We start from the raw sequence: 26,175 nt of genomic DNA on the forward strand, positions 1-26,175 counted from the left end.
GATGAGAATGGCTTTGTGTGCAGGTGGAGTCGCCGGACCTCGGTCCGCACCCAATTCCGTGCAAGAGCTACTCTCCAATCCTTTCGAAAGGAGAAGTTTGGGAGATAAATTGATACTTAAAGACCTTGGACCGGACCAACCCGATTTGTATATATCGCAGCAAGCTCGTGAAAAAGACAAAACGTATCAACGAGGCTTCTCACGCTGGTACACTAGAAAGGCATGGCTAGCTGGATGCAAACAGGTAAATGCTGTCTTTTGTTTCCCATGCTTGCTCTTCAAACAGCCGGGGACAGATACGATCTGTTCAGAAACTAGACAAAAGTTAAACAAGTACAAACCACAGACTGTCTGTGTCATGGAGAATACAGTCGCTGGTTTATTTATGTCTGTAGGCCGTTGTTGTGAGTGTGGACGGTCGGAGCATATATAACATTAGCTTAGCCAAACTCCATTTAGAAAACACGCATTTTAAAAGGGTTTTTCGCCTGCCGTCTGTCTGCAGACTTGTCAAAGCGTTAATTCATGGTTTTTACTAACCGGTATCAGTATGTTGTTAATTCGGCATCATTTTGAAATGTGTATTACAATTAAATCACGGTCAAATATGTTCATCTTGTTGTAGTTGTAGCCCCCTTGCCAGCGATTCTCTCTCTAGTTTAGCATACTCAGCCCGACTCAGCCTGGTTGTTCCTGGCCCTAGAACCACGATTTTATGGGGCCAGAAAAACTGTGAATTAGGACCCGCTAGCCGGTACTAGGCCAAGTGGAAACGCAACCAAAAACGGGCCCCGCACGGCTCGGCACGCTTAAAGCGAGCTCCGCGCTGCACTGGAAATGCGCCATTACATCACCAGAAGTCCTAATTTTAGGGGTCATTTCTCCCAAAAAAAAAAATTGTACTCACTATATCAACAGCCCCACCAAAAATATTTTCCACCAGCCGCCACAGGTGGGGACGTATATTAGACCTGGTACACACCTCTTCTATATGTGCAAGGCATAGCTTACTGCAGTGCAAGATTCTGCACAGAGTACATTACACTAACGCTAAACTGGCCAGGATATACCCTGACAGGTCTGATGCATGTAATAGATGTAAACAATCTCCGGCTGACTACATGCACATGTTTTGGTTGTGCCCTAAACTATCGGAGTTCTGGTCTGCAATATTTGATTCACTTAGGGAGGTCTTAGGTGAGACAGTGGACCCTAGCCCCCTCACTGCCCTTTTCGGAATTCCTCTGATGCCCAATGCACCCATTACCTCAAAACGAGTTATCGCATTCACCACTCTGCTTGCCAGGAGGCTTATTCTCCTTAAATGGATACATTCCTCCCCTCCCACCCATAATAGATGGATTCATGAAATCCTGTATTGCGTCAGGCTTGAGAGGATTAGGTTCTCCCTTAGGGGCGCCCTGACGACGCTCCATGATACCTGGCACCCTTTTCTGGACCACATTGACACCTTTACTATTGGTGAAGAACCCAATACTTAATTCTCAGCAGAGCATCCCCGCCCCCTTTTTCTTTGAAATACTATTTAATATTCAATCTTTATTTAATTTTGTTTTTATTTCCTTGCCCCCCCCCCCCCCCCCTTGTATGTTTGTGTGAATGAGATTGCGGGGTATTGGGGTTTGTGTTTATTTGTCAATTGTACTAGGAAAACACAGTATTTTACGTCTTGAAAATGTCTGTTTGATATCTGTGCGAAAACTAATAAAAAGATTTATAAAAAAAAGAAGTCCCATCTAAGTAACGTGAGTTACCACATTTATTTACCAGAACCGTTTGAATTCTGTAAATTAAATGCATGTGAACTCTATCTTATTCACTTCACACCATTATCACAATAACATCAAGACACTGTGATATTTCAAAAAAATCTCATACTCTTTTACTTATTTCACTTTTCCTCACTCATATTGACAATTGAGTCGTCGAAAACTTTACATCCGTCCAAAATAATTACATGAGTCACAATCAGACATAAATAAGTCTGCTCTACACATCTGTGTTAATGTTTTTTGACATAACATTCAACATATGACACATCCAGTCAACTCATCTAAACAAGTTTCCAATTTTTTGGCTCATTTAAAAGGTGTGCAAAAAAATATGCTATGAGCAAAGACAATAAATATATACGCCGTACGGCTAACATGTCATGTATAATCACTAAAGGACAAAGTGAGAAGGAAACAGAAACAGGTCTGATGCACTTACTACTGATACATGTGTGGAAGATGCAGGTTTTATAAATCTATTTAACCTTTGCAAACCAGATGACCACATTATTAACATCTAGATAATAAAGTTTCACCAGACCAGTGATCATGCTTCAAACTTATAGACATACAAAAGCACAAAAACACACATTAATCCTGACCAAAAAATCCCCTAAACTGTTACTAAAGTCTTAAATACACACCTTATCAGAAGCAATATATGTTCCTAGTCCTTAAACATCAACACATGTAAAAAATAATTTCTATAAATATTTTACTTTACATTATTTGTCTAGAGAAAAGTTGCTTACTTTCTGGTTTATCATGTTACAAAAACATCTTGTCACAGCGATGCCACACCAAGCTGTGAACTCTGTGTGTGTGGCCTTTTTTTTAGGCTTGACCAAATGTGCGCACGCACACGCACACACACGCGCGCGCGCGCGCACACACACACACACACACACACACACACACACACACACACACACACACACACACACACACACACACACACACACACACACACACACACACACACACACACACACACAGAGCACAACTGTATGAGCATTTTCTGGATGGTTTTCTCACCGCGGGAGAAAGAGATAACTAAAAGGAGATAGGACTAGTGGACTGACAGGATGTTAACCCCACCAGTGGGCTCTGATCGTCCCTCAGGTCAGTGCGGGTCTCTCGTGTCAGCGTGTCGTCTCTACGTCCCGCCGTTGTACGAGTAATCCGCCTTGTTGTGCATCACCAGCTTATTGTCCACAAAGTAGAAGCTGTCCGACTGCGTCTCGTACGGGTGAAGGACCATCTCTCTGACTGAGAGCAGACACACAAACAACACTGCTGTTAGAGCACTGGTTCCCAACACAGTATTTTCTAATGAACCTGCACGTGACAAACATGTAAGAAGGGGAGCCAAATCAGAAAGGCATGTTGAAGCCAATGTTTTTGACCAAGACAGCCCAACATTATAACTCTTATTTCACAGTTTGTGGGTAGGTAGACTCAAACATATTTGCACAAGCACTGAGAAGCACGTTTTTCATGGGTCCATTTTTGCAGGATGGAATATATTTTTAATTTTTAAAGGAAATGTCCAAACAAATTAACACTGGATTGGCATTATTGATGTTAAATACATTCATGTCCCACAGGAATTGTTGTAATCCCTTTCTGGATCTAGCCATCTTTAAATGAGCTAACCGATTCCCCAGATAGTTGATTGGGAAGAAGCATGAGAACCAGTTCCTAACCACATAGAACCAAAACATGTATAGGAGGAGCAAATCGCACAAATGTCTTCAAATTGAAATGAATGAATCTTTAATAACGAATATAGGAAAACGAAAACGTTCAGAAGTAGTACTCATATCTGCTCTGATGTGGTACCCTATTGGAAAAGTGTTTATTTTTTATATATTCACTGCAGCTAGGTTTCAATATAAAAAAATAACTAATCCAAAACCGTTTTGAAAAAATGGATATTCATTCCAATCCATTTATAAATCAAAGAACAACCGAATAGACTTACTCGTGTCCTCAGACAGAGGGGGGAATTCGTAGATGTGTTCGCAGGAGTTCTTGCTGCTCGGCATGCAGAAGCCAAATTCAAAGTCAAAACTCTTGAGCAATTTGTCTCTGAAATAATGTCTCTCGATCATCCTGAAGTTTTCTATTGGCGTGTCTCCGACCATGAACTCAACGCTGGACAGACGGATAGAAAAAAGGTGAGTGAGGCAGAACATGAAACTGAGACAGAAGACAGAACTTTCTAAATAAAGATGAACACACGTTCTCACTTACGTGGCTCCAACTTGCCGCAGTCGGAGAAAAGCGGGGGTGAACTGGTAGCGGACAAATCGGCCGGCGTTTGGGTCCATATCCCTCTTATCCCTTGCTTTGTCTGAATTGAGAGCAGTTTGTGTGGTACAGAAACAAAATGAAATGTAATTCATATTTGGACATGAGCCTTTTCCCACAAACAGGTTGCAACAAATATATCAACACACCCCAGAAAACAATAATAAGTAGAAACATATTAAAAGTGCGAAGTTGATGGATTAGTTTAGTTGATGTGTGAAGGATGCATGTGAGGCTGCTTGGATTATCTGTATTTTTATAGTAAATATAGATTAAGTGAAAGAAATCCATAGGTGACTCGCCTGCAGATGGAGGTTTGGTGATTTCAAACAGCACGGTGGAGGTCTCCATGTCTCTGATCTTGAACCTGGTGAAGTCGATGCTGAACACATTTTCGTCTGGGCCACACAGATAATCTGAAAGAGAGATATACATATAAAGAATGTACTTAAACCCCTATATTTGATAGTAACTTGAGCTGATAATGTAGATGATGGACAGTTGGCATTAAAAGATTAGACTTTTTCTGTATTCTTTTATGTTTTCTGATAATTTAGGACATTTTATATTATATTTAAATTGGGCAACGTTGGTAATTCTCTTGTGATGCACTGTCATATACTTTTGGTTAAAAACCGGTTTAAAACATGTTTATATTACAATGTTGTTATTGGCTCTGAATTATCAATTATGCACCAATAATGACAATGTTTCAGATACTTTCACATATGAAAGAAATAAGTGGAAAAAAATAGAAATAAGTGTATTTTATTTAATGAATGGATATATTTAGCAAAGTTATGAGATCAATGAAAATGTCAACATTATGTTGGGTTGACATGAGGAAAGTAAACTGCTGCAAACAAAACAAAAACAATTCTCTTAAATAATTCTCTGAATATACACTGTTCACACACACACAATTAAACAGCTCTGCAGCAATGAACATTATATTCAAAGAATAAGGTGCATTCAATCCAGTTTACTGCAGTTTCTAATCCTCTCCATTTGACAGCCGACTCACATACTAAAAAGCTCCCTGTGATGATTTCAAGTGAATGCTGACATGCAATTCAATGTTAAACTCATTTAGAGGATTAATTTCTCCACAAATAGGACACGGCAGACACACACGCGCATGCGTACATGTGCATGCAGTCAGTAAGAAAGAGGAGTGCAAGTTATTTTTATTCCTGTAATCCTTCCTGCCCTCACCAGGCAGTGTCATTGCTTATTAGCATTCCCCAGCGGAGCAAACACTTCCTGTTTCTGCCTGATCCGATGATGCAGGCCTGCAGGTGTAACTGCAACATCTCCATCATCTGGGACGGGTGGCACAGTGGTCTGTGCATCTGATCATCAGATCAAGGGGGGTGCTGGGGAACTCCAGTTCGAAACCCGCTCCTGCCGCCACTGCGTCCGGCCCTTGTGTCCTTGGGCAACACTTCACCCGGATTTGCTCCTGTGGGTATTGTCCACAGTACATGTATAATATCAATGTGTACTTGTAAAAGCGCCTCGATGACTTCGAGAGGTGAAGATGGACGGTATGGCGCAGTGCACTGTGCAATGATCATCAGATCAAGGGGTGAAACCCGCTGCTGCTGCATCTGTAAAGCCGTTGTGTCCGTGGGCAAGACACTTCACCTGAACTTGCTCCTGTGGGTATTGTCCACAGTGACCATTGCATGTATAACAAATGTGTAATGTGTGTCTGTAAAGCACTTTGAGCACTGGTAAGGAATTATTATTATCTCCACTGACACACACACACACGGAGGAAGGTTACAGTTAAAAATACACTTGGGATAACGTTGTTTCAGGGATTTGAAATAGTGGATCCTGCAGGTCTGAGCAGCCACGAGAGAAAGTCAGTGAATGTGTGCGATCAGATACATGCCCATCTGCTTTGTTTCTATTGTGGTGTTACAATAAAGGCGGTTGTTATCTGGCCACTCAATCACAAACAGTATTAGCTGTGAAAAAATAGACTTATATTGGTACAGTGAGGGATCATTTAATCGCTAATGATGGCCAATCAACTACTACATCAGCTGTTCTTCATGATGACACATCAACTAAAAAACCCGACAACATGGTATTTTCCAGATGTTATACGATCCCGTCCCATCTGCGGATCTCGAGCTGTTCTGTTTGCCATCATTTTACCTAAACAGGAAATGTCTTTGCTGAATTGATTAAGTCAGTATCTTACATTACTTACATTCCTGCCAACAATAAATAGTGTTACTGTACTTGAATTGAATTCAAAAGCTGATGCAATACACCGGGAAAACTGATGCCCGATTGTGGCTAATCATAGCTACTGCATCAATAGTTAATCACATGTACCTGTAAATCATCACTTCAACAGTGATGGCTCCACTCGATCAATCGCACAAATCAGTGAAATAATGTTGAATCCTATTCAAACAACACACATGCTCCTCTCTAGCAGCCCAACAAATGAATATTAGTGGAAATCATTTTAAAAATGGTGCACCTTTAATAGTAGATTAGTAGTAGTTCACCAGGGTTGCTAAATGTGAAAAGTAAATAAGAAAATGTCAGGACCATTCAAGATGAAAGTGTTTTTATGCATGCACTTTAGATCTGACACCTTTTAAACATCAAATGCAGCTAAGTTAAAAAAAATATCAAATGAAATTGTATTTCAAACAAAATACATTTAAGCACTATCAATGACCCATGTCCAAAATATATCCAAATACGTTCAAAGCTTTGATTGTTTTCCTAACATTTCAGAACTTTAAGGATTGGTTTCCTGACATTTTCTTTTTCATGTTTATGTATTCATGCCGGAGCACAGAAACCTAACGACTTGAGTTAACTGTTGGAGGTGAATGTTCCTGACAGAGAGGATCTGATTCGTTGTGATGCTCTGAGGCATTTGCTCCTCTGTCAGTCTGAACGCTGAGCTCGACTATTCTGTACTCACCAGCTCTGCGTACACCTGAAGATTCATCATCCAGACACACACAGATAACAAACAATCAGCAGCCACATCATTTTAATTACTAACACACTTCATCTGTCAGCATGGACTGGTAGCATAATAGCAATTCTGCATTATTGTGTGTACGTCTCGTCTGCATGTGTGTAAGCTATACTGAACCAGAGCTCCTTCTCATTTTGATAACAAAGAGCTAATTCTTTCCTTTGAGCCTCATAATGAAGTCCCATGAGGACAAGGAATTTGTAATTTATTTTTATTTGTGATTATTGTTGTGATTAATTGTCCATTTTGTATGTGCGTGCTCTCACTTGGTCTCACAAAATCAGGGTGATTGCAATTGATTTCATGCAGTCTCTTACCTCAGGTCACAAGCACACACTCACACCTAAGGATTATTTGCTGCTTGAAGCTAACAAAACAACACACAGACTGCAGTTTATCAGTCAGCACTCCCGCTGGGCTGTGATAGTAAACACATCTAGTCAGAACACATTGCAAGCTTTCTCTGAACGTGTGTTTCTGTGTGTGTGTGTGTGTGTGTGTGTGTGTGTGTGTGTGTGTGTGTGTGTGTGTGTGTGTGTGTGTGTGTGTGTGTGTGTGTGTGTGTGTGTGTGTGTGTGTGTGTGTGTGTGTGTGTGTGTGTGTGTGTGTGTGTGTGTGTTAAGGACAGACCAAAAGACAGCCCTTGTGAATTCAAAGTGTGCAGTGAAGTGTTTGTCTTGTCTCCTCAGTCAGAGCTAAAGATGTTACACAATGAGATGACTATCAACAAACAAAACTGAGCTGCGAGTGCTAGATCTACTCAAATGCTACTGGAAAAACAAAATACGCCTGCAAACCAGCCTGTTTTAACTACATCCAGCAATGACTTTACGTCCTCATTGCTGGACAAAAGTATTAATATTCTACCTGTCACTTATTATGGCATTTTACTGTACATGTGCACGTCAAGCCTGTCTGCACACACGAATGGCAGGGAAACAACACATGCTGCTTAGTAAGGTTTTATGTGTGTTTGTAAACAAATGGTTTAAAGGTGGCCTTCAATGATTCTGATATTGGTTATTGGGCTACAGCAGTCTATACAACTTTAATGTGTGCTAGAAGTTTGTAAAGACCATATTGTGAAACAGTCAGGAAACACAGCAAGCTTACTGCTGACTGCAATGTTTCTAGAACCACACAATCATTTTTGCTTTTCAATATCTCCGCTTTAATCAGATGGCAGGTGTTCATGCCATAATGGAAAAAGACTGATTATTGACTCGCAGTTAAACACAGTAACCTAGATTCAGCCAAAATAAACAGCTCGGAGCCTGTTTTAGCATTCACCCATAACGCTGGGACAGCACAGATCTCAGAAACTTTCAGGGTTTTAAAATCACTAACATATGAAACCATATTAAATGCTTAAAAGCAAACTTGCTGGCAAAAATGCATTCATAATCTAGTTTAGTCTGTCTAACATGTGCTGCATTTTGGTCCATACTCATTGGAGGTCTTAAAGTTACTAGAGTTCACCTCCTGCAAGTAGGATCACACTTTTTATTTAAACCTGATTGTTGGCAATTGCAAGAGCAATGCTGTGATTTTAAAGTGATTTATGCAATTTAAAATGTTATGCTGTGGGTTTTTAGGCCTAAGTTCAGACAGTTTCCAGTCAGTTTAAATGAATAGGCTCACTGTCTTATCAAAATGTGTCTCTGCTGGAATCTGATATTGGTCTAAAAATAATTTGAAGAGTCAAACAAAAAATGTGATATAAAGGGAAAAAAAAGTTGCAATGTGAGAAAAAAACATATGAAACTTTCCAACTTCAGGGTTCTTACACCTTTTCCAAAGTCAAATTCAAGCACTTTTCAAGCATTTTCAAGGTGCATTTTCCAGCTTTTCAAGCATCTTACAGCTGTTGTAAATTACATATTTATATACACATACTCAAATGATTATTTCCCTACCTCACATTCAATCAGATGTTCTTTATGCTACAAACAACCAAATGTGTGTTTCGTGATAGCATTCTACACGAGGATGAAAAATTAAAGAAAAGAAAACTAAGTTTAATATTTCAAAATTATTGACCTGTATGTAGACTGGGCCTCCCATATAACCTGTCTGAGCCAATATAAAACAATCAGCCAAATCACTTTTCAATATATTATTGATTAATTGTTGAGGTACTTTTAGGTTGGTAGTGAACGCAAGTCAGAGATACATGGTGTACTTCTACTCCACTACAGTTCAGAGGTACATGGTGTACTTCTACTCCACTACAGTTCAGAGGTACATGGTGTACTTCTACTCCTCTACAGTTCAGAGGTACATGGTGTACTTCTACTCCTCTACAGTTCAGAGGTACATGGTGTACTTCTACTCCACTAGAGTTCAGAGGTACATGGTGTACTTCTACTCCTCTACAGTTCAGAGGTACATGGTGTACTTCTACTGCACTACAGTTCAGAGGTACATGGTGTACTTCTACTCCACTACAGTTCAGAGGTACATGGTGTACTTCTACTCCACTACATGTATTAATACCTTTAGTTACTTCACAGATCTGGATGAATGATGTGAAATCTAATCAAGTGTTAAATCAACTTTAGTTCCACCTGGAGTAAATCCACCAGCTGCCCTGCAGAACACAAAGTCATTCAGACTAGCTGCACCTTTACCAGCTTTGAGAACACTTTCATGATCAATCATTATAAAACATATCATATATATTATTCTGAAATGGACAAATCTGCACAATGACTACTTTTACTGTCTTTCACTATATTTTGATGAGAATACTTTTCTATTTTCACTTGAGGAACATTTTGAATGCAGGACTTTTACTGTAACAGAGTATTCCTACACTCTGGTACTTCTACTTTACTCAAGTACAAGATCTGAGTACTTCTACTTTTACTCAAGTACAAGATCTGAGTACTTCTACTTTTACTCAAGTACAATATCTGAGTACTTCTACTTTTACTCAAGTACAATATCTGAGTACTTCTACTTTTACTCAAGTACAATATCTGAGTACTTCTACTTTTACTAAGTATAAGATCTGAGTACTTCTACTTTTACTCAAGTACAATATCTGAGTACTTCTCCACCTCTGGTAGTGTATTAGCCTGAATTGTAGCCACAAAATCACGCAGAGCTGCATAAAAATAGACTCATAATGGTAACAAGTGGAAAATAATATTTACAAATGTGTACAATGATTTGTAGGTAATGTTGACTACTCAAGACACCTGACTTATACATCTTCAAAGGAAGACTGTGTTCATTCTACAATTACATGGGATTAAAACAAAATGTAGTTTTACTTGTATAATACTTCAATTTTATATAAAATACAGTTTGTTTTCATCTGTTTTCAAATAAACAAAGTCTTGGCTTTCAGAATATTAAACTTGTTTCGGCAAATTCAGATGATAAATACAACTTTGAAGCTTCGGCATAATTACAAGCAGAGAACGGACTAATGTAACGTCACAGCAGGCATAGCAAAAGCCGGTGTTTCTCGTGAGTGTTTCCCCGTTACACAAACGCAAAAATACACAAACACACTCGCGAGCTTCCCCCAGACCAGTAATACAAACGAAAACGTGTCTTCGGCTCAATGTGACTGATTTCGATAGACCAAGTTACATTTGGTTTAGGCACGAAACATACTACCAGTAGAAATACATTGCTCTCAAAATCGCTCTGTGTCGAATCAATAGATTATATTTCATGACTATAACACGAAATGCAGTGAGTGCTTCATCCTCTGAAGACCACACGATGGCGACTGTAACGCACATAACATAGGTACGCTCCTCTGAAATGATTGCAATTATTATTATCCCTCATCGAGTTCGCTATTCAGCTAGCTAACGTTAGCTTAAACAAACGTAACATGCAACGTTAGCCTAATGTAAAATGCTCTACTGCGGCGTACCTTTCATGTGGCTCGTCAGCGCCGTCTCTCCCATCGTTATGTTGCAAACTTTGCAGGAGGCTACTCGTGGGCTTGACCCTCGTCTTAGCCATGGCTTGTATTTGTCTTCTGCTAGCCAACGCTCGTTGAAACGGCAACCTCCTGGCACACAGTCATCTATCACTCTCATCAGAATGCCCCGGTAACCAACACACTCTCACTCCCTAAGCGTCCAATAGCGACGTTTGGTCAGTGTCCGTGGCGTCCAATTGTGACGCTCCTAGGCTCCTTCAGCGTCATAAAGGGACGCAAATAGCTTTCAACTGATTGCAATGTATTCCCATCTGCGTCGGGATGTGACGCTCATGGAAGCACGGCATTCGTTTATGCCGGCTGCCCTTAAAGGCAATGTGAGCGTCCATTCCCATTGGATAACGGAGAACTGTTCACCCGGAAGTAAGTATTCCTGTTACTGTCGATTGATTTTACAGTGATATCTGCACTACTCATCAACTAAAAAACACCAGATTATCCTTGTTAATTACACAACATTGATTGGTTTAAATTGTGTACAATGCTTTTGTATTTTTCCCCTTCGATTCGGAGAAACAAATATTTTGTCTGAGTAAAGGATGGCAGAAGACACTACACTACCCAGAATCCCCAGCTATCGTTTGGACTACACCATGTGCTCTGTTTGACAAACCCCGTTTTTTTCACCATTCATTCCGATGGCTGGCGTCTATGTCACATGATCTTCAAATTTCTCCCTGCAGAAAAAGAAAACATGGCCGAACTTCGTTTTATTCTCGGTGGAAAATGCCTATTTTAAAGTTAGTTTGGCCATTAAAATGCGTTTTGATGTCATTTGATGCGAGAAATATGAGTTGTTATTTCAGATTATGTGTGCAGTGGATGTACATGATCTTTTGTTTGCTAGTTATTACGAAGATTACTTCAGGAAATCGCGACGTTTTCATTGTTACCAAGGTGGTTGCTAGGGACGCTGCTATCGATATTATTTCTGTTATGTTGTGTAACTGTTTAATGGTGTTATCTTTATTGCTACCCCCTTCCCCGTCAATTTATAGTGTTGGTCCACAGCCTAAACATATTAGTTTAACAAAATCCCCATCTAAAGATAGCCTACGTTATTTTCCCCCTGTGCAATTCCAGTCTCACATCTCACAGCACATCGTCATTAACAAATACCGGAAACAGACCGAAAACATTTAAAAAAAAAAAAATAATACTTTATTCCGAGTGTGCTTGCTTTTCTCTTTGAAAGTCATCACATAACGGCATTGTAATACACGGTTCGGCTGCATTACATATTACATATCTGCCGTAGTTCTGTATTTATAGAGCCCTGATGAGAAGACAAACATGAGGAACTGAAAACGTGACGTGGATCATAAATATATCAGCCATTGAAGAACATCTTACATTTCTTTTCACACAATACGTCTCCTTGCAGTATCAACACTAATTCGGCTCACTTTTATATTTGATCCAATTGGTAGATAGGCTGTATTTACACCATAAAGGTGCACAGCTGATATAAAGGGACACCTGGTGGTTAAAGCATGTTATTGAATTTAATTATTTTTATTATTAGATATTAATACGATCCCTATAAAGTATATTCATTACTCGTTATTCTCTACTAATAGTTAATTAAAGACTGTATGTAATGACTATTTTGCACATCCCTTTCAAGATTTCATGATTTTCTAAGGTTTATTGACATATCATATAGGCCTACACAACTATGGTGTAGTTCTGCACTGAATGAAAAACTTGGGTTGCAGGTTCCTCAACAGTGCATTACAAGACATCTATCAATATTTGTGCATACCTCCAGCAATGTTAACTATGTTGAAGCACTTATTTTAACTGATATTATACATAATGTATTATACTCTTATAAGATGTATGTAGATATTTCATCTCCGGCCTTGTCAGGTATTGAACAATCAATAAATAAAGAACACAGAATTGTTGAATATAAAACACAGAATTTATGTGATTATACTAAATGATTTTCAAATAAACACAACTGCATATTTAACTGTTACACATGCTGATGTAACGCAAATGTTCCAACTTGGGATCAATAAAGTATATCTTATCTTAAGCTGATCGATGGCTACTGCCATATTTGCAAAATGTGCCTCTGAACCTTGACATGTGCATGTTTCAGGCTTATCAATTAATGTAATGTAATGTTATCACAGGGGTCACACACATAAGATCAGCTGTTAAATAAAGCTCTTCTGACCTTAGCTGGCATGTGGGTATATATATTAATACTGCCCATAATGGGCACATGCAATTTTCACCCATTTATTGATTATATGTTTTAAATGTGAGTGTTTCCTGTCCCCTAAACCTCCAGGGATGTACACAGTTTAGTACTGGCAACTTCTTATTATGGGAAATTCGAAAACGTCTTTTAAAACTACAACTCCCAGTGGAGACGTGCCATAGAGAACATGTTGCGAAACAGAATAGCCAGCATGTGTAGTTCTGGGGACGGGGTGGGGGAGGGGGGACGCGGTGGACCTGTTCAAATCCAGTTTTGGACAGTCTGCCGTGGTTCCATCCCATTTCAAGTGCTGTTTGAGAATTGGCTTAACCCTCGGAGCACACTCTCCAATCACAGAGCTTGAGGACTATCACGGGGTTTGTCAAACAGAGCACATGGTGTAGTCCAAACGATAGCTGGGGATTCTGGGTAGTGTAGTGTCTTCTGCCATCCTTTACTCCTGGGAATGGACGCTCACATTACCTTTAAGGGCAGCCGACACAAACGAATGCCGTGCTTCCATGAGCGTCAAATCCCGACGCAGATGGGAATACATTGCAATCAGTTGAAAGCTATTTGCGTCCCTTTATGACGCTGAAGGAGCCTAGGAGCGTCACAATTGGACGCCACGGACACTGACCAAACGTCCCTATTGGACGCTTAGGGAGTGAGAGTGTGTTGCAGTAACACAAACACTTGCAGGTCGCGCGCATAGCGCGGGAAGGTGCTGCGGAGCTGTTTTATGTAGAAGCGAAGCAATTCTTTTCTTTTAATCTAAAAAGCGAACTATTCAGTCAGACAGCAATTTATTGTAAAAGTAAAGCATTTACATTTTCAAGCACTTTATCTCAATTTCAAGCACCATTCCCAAAATTCAAGCACTTTCCCAACCTTGAAAACACCACGTCAAATTTCAAGCATTTTCAAGGATTTCAAGCACCCGTACGAACCCTGCAACTTATATGGAGATGAATAGGTGTCCTGCTTATATAACTATTTAGCGTTATTGACAAAAGCCAACACAAGATTTAAAAAACAGGTACAATTCACAAAGTTTAAACAAGTAATTTGATAAGGAGAATGATAAACAACAGTCATACAAGCAAGTAAGAGATTCATGGTAAGAAGCCTTTAATGTAGCTGAGGGTTGTTATGTGTTCACTGACCTGATTATTAGATCCACATAAGAACATAAGTTTGGATCAGACGAGTAAACTGAGCAGAAAGCTGTTCTATCTTTGCAAATCTTACTCAATCTCAGCAGCTTGCTTTGATTAACAGATGGATGGAGCAGAAAATGATTGTTGGCTACTTTGAAAGTCACTATGCTTTACACAAAGTGAAGTTTCTCTCCTGTGAGTGAGACTTCTGCTCTCAAAGCAGCTTCAAACAGCAGGGCTTTATTAAACTCAGGACTGTTGTCAAGCCTGGCTGTACTGAGTTTCTTCAATTGTTGTCACTTTGAGCCACATGAGAATGTGCAGCAGCAGTAACAAACTGAGATAAGCAAGTCACAAAACAACAGAGGAGCTTCAGTGTTTTCAAGCTGTTTCTTGCTCTCTTTGAGCGACACAAACGCTGTCAAGCAAGCTTGTGCATGTGTGTATTTACAGTCCATTTTAGTCTATGTAATCTACAGAGTAATGGCAAATTGAGTAGAGGAGAAGATATAAAGGAACGACAGAAGAGGGAGAGGTGTGTGGGAGATGCCCGCTTGTCTCGCTGTAACCACGGGGACATGCTTCACGTTGCTGTAGTGATTCAAGCGTGCATCCACGTTGCTGTGGTGACATGCCTCCTCTTGACAGCAGCAATGACGCCGCAAGACAGGAAAGGAAGAGTTTCTAAGACCATAATAAGATCCAGCGTGGGAGACACAGTCATTATGGTGTTACCTCTGCTGTGCAGTCAACACAAACATAGATTATTGCACATGTGTTATGTACAGGTGTGTGTACAAATACAGCTGAAGCTAAAAAACAATTAAAAAACACTACCAGACATTACAGCTACCGTTAGAAAAAAAGGAGAGGAACAAGCTGAGCCCAAAGATGTTCGCAGCTCTTCCTCTGCTCAGTAAGCTGTGATTATGCTGAACTGGATGAGCAAAGTCTCGTTCCTCATCCCTACGTAAACCTCCTGTGTTATCTTGAGCTGCGAGAAAGAGTTACACAAAATAGGAAATAGATTACATGATGGAGAAATCCGTTTGTTCGAAAATAACTCTTTTACAGAACCATGTGACAGTGTCAAAACTCTTCACATTATTTGGTTAGTCCAATTAAAATGACAGTTAAAGTCAGTACAGACTCCACAAGAATCCAACAGATTGAGGACCACTCCTTTTTTTAATGGTTTTAAGGATTAGCTGACTAGATGTTTTTAAGAGGTGAATTTAAGAAGTGCATCCTGGCCACTCTGATTTCAAATTGCAAATAATAGTATATTCAATTTAAAAATCCTGTTGTGTGTGGGGAAACGTTAGAAGTGCTAAAAGGATAACCCCATGTTGTTGTGCAGGGTCTTTCATATTGATTTATATCTTAAATACAGTTGAGAATTGGAAACTAAGTCTGTATAAGAAAATATATTCATATTGGCATTAAATAAAGGTGCTGAATTTATGTTTGCCGGTTTAGTTAGCTGGACACTGACCTATTTATTAATTTAATTGGTATTGCTTTCATGGTGGTTGCATATCATTTACTTATTGGCATCTACATAATGTAATTAAAGTTGATCTAAACTTGACTCAGTTTGGCCGTAATTGTTGATGAAGATTAGGTAAATATATACTATTTTTGAGTAAAGAGGGACATGAACTCATAACACCTGCATGTTATCACACTAAGTATGTTTTGAATCGGTCCCTGTAACCGTGTTATGCAAGTCGGGTATTATACTGGCTTTTAAATAGTCAAATGCCCTGCTGGCCACCTGTTAGCTAACAGCTGGTTTAAGACCTGAGGTGGAGATGGATGTTGGAGTTGGATGTTCTTGTGCACATAACAGCTCCCCAGCCGCTATAACATCCTGTTTTTCTATATAAGAGGCTTGTTGAGATTGAGAGCTGTGACATAATTAAAAATAAAACATTAAATAATCAGCAGCTTTTACATTATGAAAGCCGGGCCGGCTAAAATGATTGGTCGTGCTTTTTACAGCACTACGGCTTCCACAGATGACATTTTTTCATGGATTTTTCGTCAAAGCACTTATAAGATATTCATTGCTATCGGGATGTTAAGAGCATTCCATGGAATATAACAAAAAGTGTATCTCGAGCCGGTTTCTCAAACTTACCTACCCCACCTTTAATTAAAATATCTGTTAAAATAAAACAATAATATTACTAATACAAATTAAAGAGGTTGTTTTTCAGCAACGAATAGTTTTACTCTAACTACACTAAGTACATGTTACTGATTTTGGATGCAAGATTTTCACCTGTAAGCTAATAGGGGTGTTTTGACACTGCCTAATTAAATAATGGACCTTATCACTTTTTTTAATTCAAGTAAATGCCTCTTCTACTGATACAGTACCACTTTTGCTCTCTTGTTGGTGAATGCCCATAAAACATTCCTAATAAGCTTATTTAAAATCCAAAGCTCTCATAAATGACTACAAAATTCAACTGAAAACTTCAGCTAGAACATTTTGACAACAGTTGCGCACACAAACCTGATACCTGGATGTTTTAAATCTCCTCTCATGTGAAAACTTATACGCTGAACTCATGCAAACTCATAGGCTGCTTTGAAGGATGACTCCTCTGTCACGACATTACCTCACTCTGCACCTTTCAACTCAAATAAAATCCTCCTGACGTTAAGACTAATGCAACTTAAAGGGACAGCGTGTTAAAGGGTTTTGCAACCAACTGATTACCCTGCAGAAATGGACACCAAGTACAAAACCGTGACGCTTTGAGGCCCTTTAACTTCATCGGATGCAATCCTTACCATTACACTCATTCAGGAACAATTACAATTCAAGCAGCATAGGCATACCAGTTAACGTGTGTGAAAACTAAAGTGGTCTTCAGGTAAGGTAAAAACATGAAAGGACTCCTCTAGAGCTAGATCCTGGTTGTGTTGCAACATGGCCAACTCCAAGAAAGAGGAACAACTCCCTATAGATATCAAGTATTCATTTCAAGATAACAAAAAACACAACTATTCTTAGTTCCAATTGATAAACACTTGTGAAAACATATTGTAATCAATTTCTGCAAAGACGTACGTCGAAATACAACCAACTGGCTCTTCAAGAGATGTAAGTAAGTCATGGGTTTCTTGAAAGGCGCTATAAAATCCAAGTCATTATTATTATTATTATTATTATTATTATGCATGCCCCACAATAACATGTCATCTGTATTTGGGTTGACTGATTCCACTTCAAACTGCACACATGGTGTTTTAAAGCTCCCCTCACCCACCTTCATGATTGTGTGCTAATCTCAACCTCTCACAACACATAACAGGTCACAGTGCTGCTGAGATGAACCCAGAGGAGGATTAAATCACATATGCAGCAACATTGCCTAGAGAGGGGGCTCCACAACGATTCATCACCATGTGTTTGAATGGGTCCGCTGTAGATTACATAAATAAGTGGGAAAAGTATGACGTGATACATGACTCATAGAGGAGCAGCTTTGCCCTTCTTAGTGTCACCCAAACACCGACAGTGAACTTACTCTCTGTGATCTTCTGCAAGCCCAGAACATCCTCCGGGGTGATCACCGGGCTGCCGTGCAGGTCCTCCTCGATGGTCAGTGGGACCCCAACCTCGGTGGAGTTGCAGCCTTTCTTAACCCTCATCGCTTGCTTCGGGCTGCCGTTACCGCTGCTTGCTGTGCCTCTGGTGTCTCTACCCGGACTGTTACCGACAGGCTTCTTAGCTGTTGCCGGGTCCTGGCTGTTGCCTCTGCTGGTACAAGAATAGCTCATTCTCCGCTCCTCCTCCCCCCGACTAACCTAGGGCTTCCAAGACACTAAACAGTTGCCTCCCCTCTCTCCCTCCCTCGCCGAAGGATGCACACTTGCTGTATGTTATCCGGTGATTAATTCAAATCCGCTTCGTCTTCGTGAGCCTGCAGTCTGTGTCTGAGCATGCAGAGTGGTGCAGGTTGTCTGAGCGCAGTGTTTGGTGAGGAGAGCGCGGGGACCTCTGCTGCTTTTTTGGCGCAGCTGCTCTCCAAGGCGCTGTTTCTCTTGTGTCAAGGGGAGCTAGAAGTATCAGGGAAATAATCTGCTGTTTGAAATTGAAAAAGAGGCGGCAGATGGTCGTTGCTGTCAAGGAGGGAGGAGGGGGGGATGCTGCTGCGCGCAATCTGCGCTTCAACCGACAAAATGCGCGCATCAAACATGCAGATGACAAATGGGCTATTAATGAGAAAGTGTCATTTTGAATTCATCGGCCCTTTTGTCATCTGAATTGTTTAAGGCCATAAACACAGCGAACAGTTCATTCAAACACGAGCATTAAGTCGTTAAACAAACACAGACGTAGGTTTATAAGGTAAAGTCACATTGATTACGAATCAACGCTTTCCGAGCTGAATTATAGGCCTATCAAGTGAGTCTCATTTCTAGAAAACCTCAAATAAGGGATTGGGGCAGACTGATGTGCCGACATAAAACCAACTGACAAATGTTTGAACACGGAAAAACACACATAAGGTCAACCGGGTGTAACATTTTGATTGGATAATTGGTTAAAGGATTTCAAATCAATTGGATAATGGGTCCGAGCATGCGATCCCAAAGCAATGTCAAAGTGCCACACCCCCTGGATCATAATCACACCAGAAACAAAAGAAAACAGTTGTGTGTAACAAAAAAGTAAAAGTGGAATCAGGCCTACAAAGAGTAGGCTACAATAGGCTTATTGCATGTGTGGTAACCGTGACTGAGGTTGCCATATGTAAAGCTAGTCACTGACAACGCCACCTCCTGCTAAGGGGCAGGAGGAACCCGTGGACCCTAAATGTAAGTCGTGGATCGATTTTAAAGCTTCCCTTAATCGGTTCAATTATGACAGAGGCATGAATTTCAAAAACAAAACACAGCTTTATTTAACAAGTGTTTGGAAACCGTTTAAAAATATCGATTCATGTAAAGTATAAAAATGGCAAATATAATTCAATACATATATAAGTTACCCTCCTCAGTTGGGCAGGCCCGGTCCGCTGGGTTGCAGTGCCTGCTAATCGTGAGGGACAAAAACAAGAAAAGCCACACACCAAAACAACATAAGCATGCAATATTTAAACCACAATCTCTATAAAATAATAACAGTGAGATATTTAGCATACAGAAAAGAAAGTGTCACACCGTGCAGTCCCTACACTGAAGGCAGGCAGCGTTCCACCCGGGCCCAGGCCTACGCCGCAGAGGAGCGCAACCTACGACACAAATAATAAAATGATTATACTGCCATACACTGCACATGAAGAAAATGAACAAGAAAATACACAAGAAAATACACAAGAAACACTATAGGACAGTGTCTGGCCTGGTCTTCCACAGAGTAGATTTCCAACTCAGCTTAATCCTGCCGGGGAAATGGTCACTTAATATCCCGGGTAGCTGGGCCGGTTGTGTACATTAAGCTCCGGTCTTGTGCCTGTCGGGAGAGTTTCCCTCCGTCAATGGTAAACTCTCGTCTTGCACTCGCCCTTTGTGAGAGGGAGAAGACCAGTGACAAGCAGCCAAGAGAGACTTTTTTTTTGAACTGACGGCAAACTTTTTATGGCTTCCTGTTTACCTGGTCACCGGTCATGTGACCGCATCAGGTGACACCGTCAGGTGACAATGACGTCAGATTCCCACATTCACCCCATCAAAAAGTGTCGTCGCCCCGACGACAAGTTACTCACAACCAGGGTCTAAACAAGTGGGCATTAACCATTTCAGGCACCCAGGGAGCAGCCGCCCTCACCACACCCATTGCGTTGTTGCTAGTCACTGTGGACCTTGGAAGGTTATGTGGGTTTAGGTTTCTTCCAGCAGTAGACCGGGTTGTTCTTCTGGGAGCTGACGCCTCTCTTTGGGATGGTAGTGCCTCCTGCCTACCAGAGAGTATGATTGAATCGCCATTGACTGCACCTGGGGTGCTGGATGTTCTGTTGGGGACAACACACTCTCACTCCCTAAGCGTCCAATAGCGACGTTTGGGCAGTGTCCGTGGCGTCCAATTGTGACGCTCCTAGGCTCCTTCAGCGTCATAAAGAGACGCAAATAGCTTTCAACTTATTGCAATGTATTCCCATCTGCGTCGGGATTTGACGCTCATGGAAGCACGGCATTCGTTTATGTCGGCTGCCCTTAAAGGAATGGTCCACTCATTAGATAATTAATCAAAACTTCAGTATTTAGTGAAAAGTTATGTTTAAACCATACCCTGAAGAAATCAGCGATATTCCCCGGTAAATAATGATTTTATAGCTCTTTTTATCAAGACCTGTATATTCCGTCTGGCCGCCGCCATGTTTGCCATTTTCAGTAGTCACGTGATGGTCGTGACGTCATCCATGCGTTCACTTTGTCAACACACGGAAATATGGTGGAGTATTTCAGTTCGGACTCGTCAGCAGAGGAACAAGTTTTGACCAATGTGAAGAGATTGGATGGGGGAATTCAGCCATACATATCAGTATGACAATACGACACCCTCTGTCCTAAGACCCTCACATCGTACAAGGAAAAACTTCCGAAGAAAACCCACAGTTTAAAGGGAACATGGGAGAAACCTCAGGGAGAGCAACAGAGGAGGGATCCCTCTCCCAGGACGGACAGATGTGCAATAGATGCCGTGTGTAAATTGAAAAGATAATACATTTGCAACATAGGTAGTCCAAATGTTTGGAAATGCATGTGTGTATAATGGGAAGATGATATAAGATACTATATGTATGCATGTAGTACCACCCTTGCTAGCGATTCCCTCTCTAGTTTAGCATACTCAGCTTCGTTGTCCCTGGCCATAGAATCACGATTTTATGGGGCCGGAAAAAACTGGGGTAAAATACACACTAGCCGGTACTACGCTATATGGAAAGGCCACCAAAAACTGTCCTGGCCTGGACGTTAAAACGGGGCTAGCCGTTGCAATGGAAATGCGCTATAACATACCTTATTCTTACTCCGAGCACTACTTCTGCTCCTCCGTCGCTTCACACTTGCAGAGGGCGATTTCTCTACTGGCCGAACTGGTGTCCTGGTCGGTGATGACACCAGAAAGACCGATGGTACTGCATCTCCATTGAGTAATGGTTGTTCTTTAAATCCCATGTTATGTTTGATCATACTCTCAGAGTAGTCGTCCGGAAATGTGAAATGTTCGCTGCATACATGAGCCTGTAAATCTCTCGGTTCGCGCCGGCCACATTTCGCTAGCCACTGCCTCTGAATGTACTTCTTATGCTTACCTTTTGGCAACAGATGGAACCGAGCATTCCGTGGATTGTTCCTATCCGAATTATGGCAATATTTCGCGATACAGTGAGGCATATTTGAAGAGAGAAACTACAGTAAATAACATGGAGATCAACGTGTCTTCGAAAACCAAACGCATGGATTACGTCACGTCCGGGAAATGGCGGCGCCCACAGTGTTGATGTTATTTCGGTATATAATCAGTTTAAAATCACTGATAATGTCATCGGATTAAAAAAAAAAAAAGAGAGACTGGCAGAGACTGGTCTGTTTTATCGGATGATAATTTTTAAAAAATGAGTGTCATGAGCATACCATTCCTTTAAAGGTAATGTGAGCGTCCATTCCCAGGAGTAAAGGATGGCAGAAGACACTACACTACCCAGAATCCCCAGCTATCGTTTGGACTACACCATGTGCTCTTGACAAACCCCGTGATAGTCCTCAAGCTCTGTGATTGGAGAGTGTGCTCCGAGGGTTAAGCCGATTCTCGAACAGCACTTGAAATGGGATGGAACCACGGCAGACTGTCCAACACTGGATTTGAACGGGTCCACCGCAATCCCCCCTCCCCCACCCCGTCCCCAGAACTACACATGCTGGCTATTCTGTTTCGCAACATGTTCTCTATGGCACGTCTCTACTGGGAGTTGTAGTTTTAAAAGACGTTTTCGTATTTCCCATAATAAGAAGTTGCCAGTATTAAACTGTGTACATCCCTGGAGGTTTAGGGGACAGGAAACACTCACATTTAAAACATATAATCAATAAATGGGTGAAAATTGCTTGTGCCCAATATGGGCAGTATTACTATATATACCCACATGCCAGCTAAGATCAGAAGAGCTTTATTTAACAGCTGGTCTTATGTGTGTGACCCCTGTGATAACATTACATTACATTAATTGATAAGCCTGAAACATGCACTTGTCAAGGTTCAGAGGCACATTGTGCAAATATGGCAGTAGCCATCGATCAGCTTAAGATATACTTTATTGATCCCAAGTTGGAACATTTGCGTTACATCAGCATGTGTAACAGTTAAATATGCAGTTGTGTTTATTTGAAAATCATTTAGTATAATCACATAAATTCTGTGTTTTATATTCAACAATTCTGTGTTCTTTATTTATTGATTGTTCAATACCTGACAAGGCCGGAGATGAAATATCTACATACATCTATAAGAGTATAATACATTATGTATAATATCAGTTAAAATAAGTGCTTCAACATAGTTAACATTGCTGGAGGTATGCACAAATATTGATAGATGTCTTGTAATGCACTATTGAGGAACCTGCAACCCAAGTTTTTCATTCAGTGCAGAACTACACCACAGTTGTGTAGGCCTATATGATTATGTCAATAAACCTTAGAAAATCTTGAAATCTTGAAAGGGATGTGCAAAATAGTCATTACATACAGTCTTTAATTAACAATTAGTAGAGAATAACGAGTAATGAATATACTTTATAGGGATCGTATTAATATCTAATAATAAAAATATTGAAATTCAATAACATGGTTTAACCACCAGGTGTCCCTTTATATCAACTGTGCACCTTTATGGTGTAAATACAGCCTATCTACCAATTGGATCAAATATAAAAGTGAGCCGAATTAGTGTTGATACTGCAAGGAGACGCATTGTGTGAAAAGAAATGTAAGATGTTGTTTAATGGCTGATATATTTATGATCCACGTCACGTTTTCAGTTCCTCATGTTTGTCTTCTCATCAGGGCTCTATAAATACAGAACTACGGCAGATATGTAATATGTAATGCAGCCGAACCGTGTATTACAATGCCGTTATGTGATGACTTTCAAAGAGAAAAGCAAGCACACTCGGAATAAGGTATTATTATTATTTCGGTCTGTTTCCGGTATTTGTTAATGACGATGTGCTGTGAGATGTGATAACACCATTAAACAGTTACACAACATAACAGAAATAATATCGATAGCAGCGTCCCTAGCAACCACCTTGGTAACAATGAAAACGTCGCGATTTCCTGAAGTAATCTTCGTAATAACTAGCAAACTAAAGATCATGTACATCCACTGCACACATAATCTGAAATAACAACTCATATTTCTCGCATCAAATGACATCAAAACGCATTTTAATGGCCAAACTAACTTTAAAATAGGCATTTTACAACTAGAATAAAACGAAGTTCGGCCATGTTTTCTTTTTCTGCAGGGAGACATTTGAAGATCACGTGACATAGACGCCAGCCATCGGAATGAATGGTGAAAAAAACGGGGTTTGTCAAACAGAGCACATGGTGTAGGCCAAACGATAGCTGGGGATTCTGGGTAGTGTAGTGTCTTCTGCCATCCTTTACTCAGAAAACATATTTGTTTCTCCGAATCGAAGGGGGAAAATACAAAAGCATTGTACACAATTTAAACCAATCAATGTTGTGTAATTAACAAGGATAATCTGGTGTTTTTTAGTTGATGAGTAGTGCAGATATCACTGTAAAATCAATCGACAGTAAGAGGAGTACTTACTTCCGGGTGTAAAATTCTCCGTTATCCAATGGGAATGGATGCTCACATTGCCTTTAAGGGCAGCCTGCATAAACGAATGCCGTGCTTCCATGAGCGTCAAATCCCGACGCAGATGGGAATACATTGCAATCAGTTGAAAGCTATTTGCGTCCCTTTATGACGCTGAAGGAGCCTAGGAGCGTCACAATTGGACGCCACGGACACTGACCAAACGTCGCTATTGGACGCTTAGGGAGTGAGAGTGTGTTGTTGGGGAAGGGCTGTGGGACATCCTGTGGAGTTGAATCAGGGTTTTGAGGGAGTCTTCTTTTCCAACCCAGGATCTCTTCATCTTCACTACTGCTGGAGTCACTGGCAGGGATGTCTTGGTTGCTGGACGACAGACATGGGTTAGGTGTCATTGGTGCAGATGGTAGAATTTCAAGTTGCGCTGCCCTCATCTCGGCCCTATGCACCCGCCGAACATCAGCAGTGCCATCAGCTCTGGTAATGGTGTACGGCCCACCAGACTCAGTGGGCACTCTAACCACCAGATAAAGAACTGGTGACCAGACATCCTGGATCTTGCGACGACCTTTACATTGATAATCCTTCAAGTAGACCAGCTGTCCTTCTGTAAAACCTGCATCGCGTGCCTGCTGGTTGTGATGTTGCTGTCGGTAGTCTGCTGCCTGTTGTAGGTTCTTTCATGCCAAGTCTCTTGCTACTTGTAGCCGTTCCCGATGCTGCTGGACCCACTCATCCCAGGAGCTGGTTGTGTCTTCTGGGGTACCTTCTCCCAAGAGAAAATCTGCAGGGACCCGTGGTGGCACACCAAACATTAAGCTATAAGGGGTATTCCCAGTCGAGCGATGTGCCGAGGTGTTGTATGCCCACACTAGCTGGGAGATGTACTTTGGCCATACACGCTTCTTCTCCGGGGAAGAGATCGGAGCAGGTCGTGAAGTGTCCGGTTGAATCTCTCACATTGGCCATTTCCCTGTGGATGGTATGGCGTAGTCCTGGACTTCTCAATCCCATATAACTGGCAAACATGCCGGATGAGGGCACTCTCAAAGTTTCTCCCCTGATCAGAGTGTATTCTCTTTGGTACCCCGAACCGGTTGAACCAGCTGTCGACTAGGACTTTCGCTACCGTGAGAGCAGTCTGGTCCTTAGTTGTATTTCGAGAACACGTCGGTCATGACCAGCACATTCTCTTTACCGTCAGTTGCAGGCTCCAGCAAGGTGAAATCTATGGCCAGTATCTCCATTGGTTGGGTGGCCAACAGAGTACCCTGGTAGGTCTTCACCCCAGGCTGACAGCTTTCGACAATACACAGCGTTGGCAACTCCGACAGTGTTTCTCTATATCAGCCCCCATACCAGGCCAGTAACATCGCTGCCTGGCCAGGTCAGTGGTCCGTCGCACCCCCTGGTGTCCATGTTTGTCGTGGAGGTTATTTAAAAGTTCTTCGTGCAGGCACATGGGCAGAAGCAGTTGTGCATAGACTTCCCCATGAGGGGCTGTGACCTGCCTATACAGTACACCCTCTTTTTCCAGGATGCGATCCCATTGCTGGACAAGACGCTTGACATCCTTTGAGAGTAGTAACCTCTCTTCCTTATTTGGTGGTTTTCCACTTTTCCAGAATGAAAGAAAGACTTCAATGGTGAGGTCAGCACCTTGCAGTGTTGCCAGATCGTCTGGTGATCTGCTTGGGAAGACTCCGATTTGCTGCTGTGCCACTACCACCGGTTTCTCGACGTCAGGCGAAATATTTGAGGAGGTGTTGGCATGTTGGTTCGGCTGCTCTTGAGACACATCCTGGTCACTGTACTGGCGAGAGAGAGAGTCAGCATTTCCATTGTTTCTTCCAGGTTTGTAATGCACAGTGAAGTCAAAAGCTGCTAATTGAGC

The 26,175-nt window shown here is 41.2% G+C and overlaps 1 protein-coding gene across 1 annotated transcript; it reads right to left on the reverse strand.

Moving 5' to 3' along the window:
• Positions 1 to 1,897: 1,897 nt before the first annotated feature.
• On the reverse strand, positions 1,898 to 18,519 carry LOC117458832 (protein unc-119 homolog A-like). Its single transcript, XM_034099503.2, has 5 exons — positions 18,013 to 18,519; positions 4,409 to 4,522; positions 4,050 to 4,149; positions 3,778 to 3,950; positions 1,898 to 3,062 (listed from the first exon to the last, which is right to left on the reverse strand). The coding sequence occupies exons 1-5, from the start codon at positions 18,263 to 18,265 to the stop codon at positions 2,950 to 2,952; spliced, it is 753 nt and encodes a 250-aa protein (XP_033955394.1). The 5' UTR covers positions 18,266 to 18,519; the 3' UTR covers positions 1,898 to 2,949.
• Between the last annotated feature and the right edge of the window lie 7,656 nt (positions 18,520 to 26,175).

The sequence above is a fragment of the Pseudochaenichthys georgianus genome, chromosome 14 (assembly GCF_902827115.2).
Source record: "Pseudochaenichthys georgianus chromosome 14, fPseGeo1.2, whole genome shotgun sequence".
Taxonomy (NCBI): domain Eukaryota; kingdom Metazoa; phylum Chordata; class Actinopteri; order Perciformes; family Channichthyidae; genus Pseudochaenichthys; species Pseudochaenichthys georgianus.

Excerpts from the sequence above, each read along its gene's own strand:
- LOC117458832 (XM_034099503.2), bottom strand. The coding sequence starts at position 18,265 with ATGAGCTATTCTTGTACCAGCAGAGGCAACAGCCAGGACCCGGCAACA. Across the intron at positions 4,523-18,012 it reads CTTGCAGAAGATCACAGAGA|ATTATCTGTGTGGCCCAGAC; the intron begins GTAAGTTCACTG and ends TCTCTCTTTCAG. Across the intron at positions 3,951-4,049 it reads CTGCGGCAAGTTGGAGCCAC|CGTTGAGTTCATGGTCGGAG; the intron begins GTAAGTGAGAAC and ends CCGTCTGTCCAG.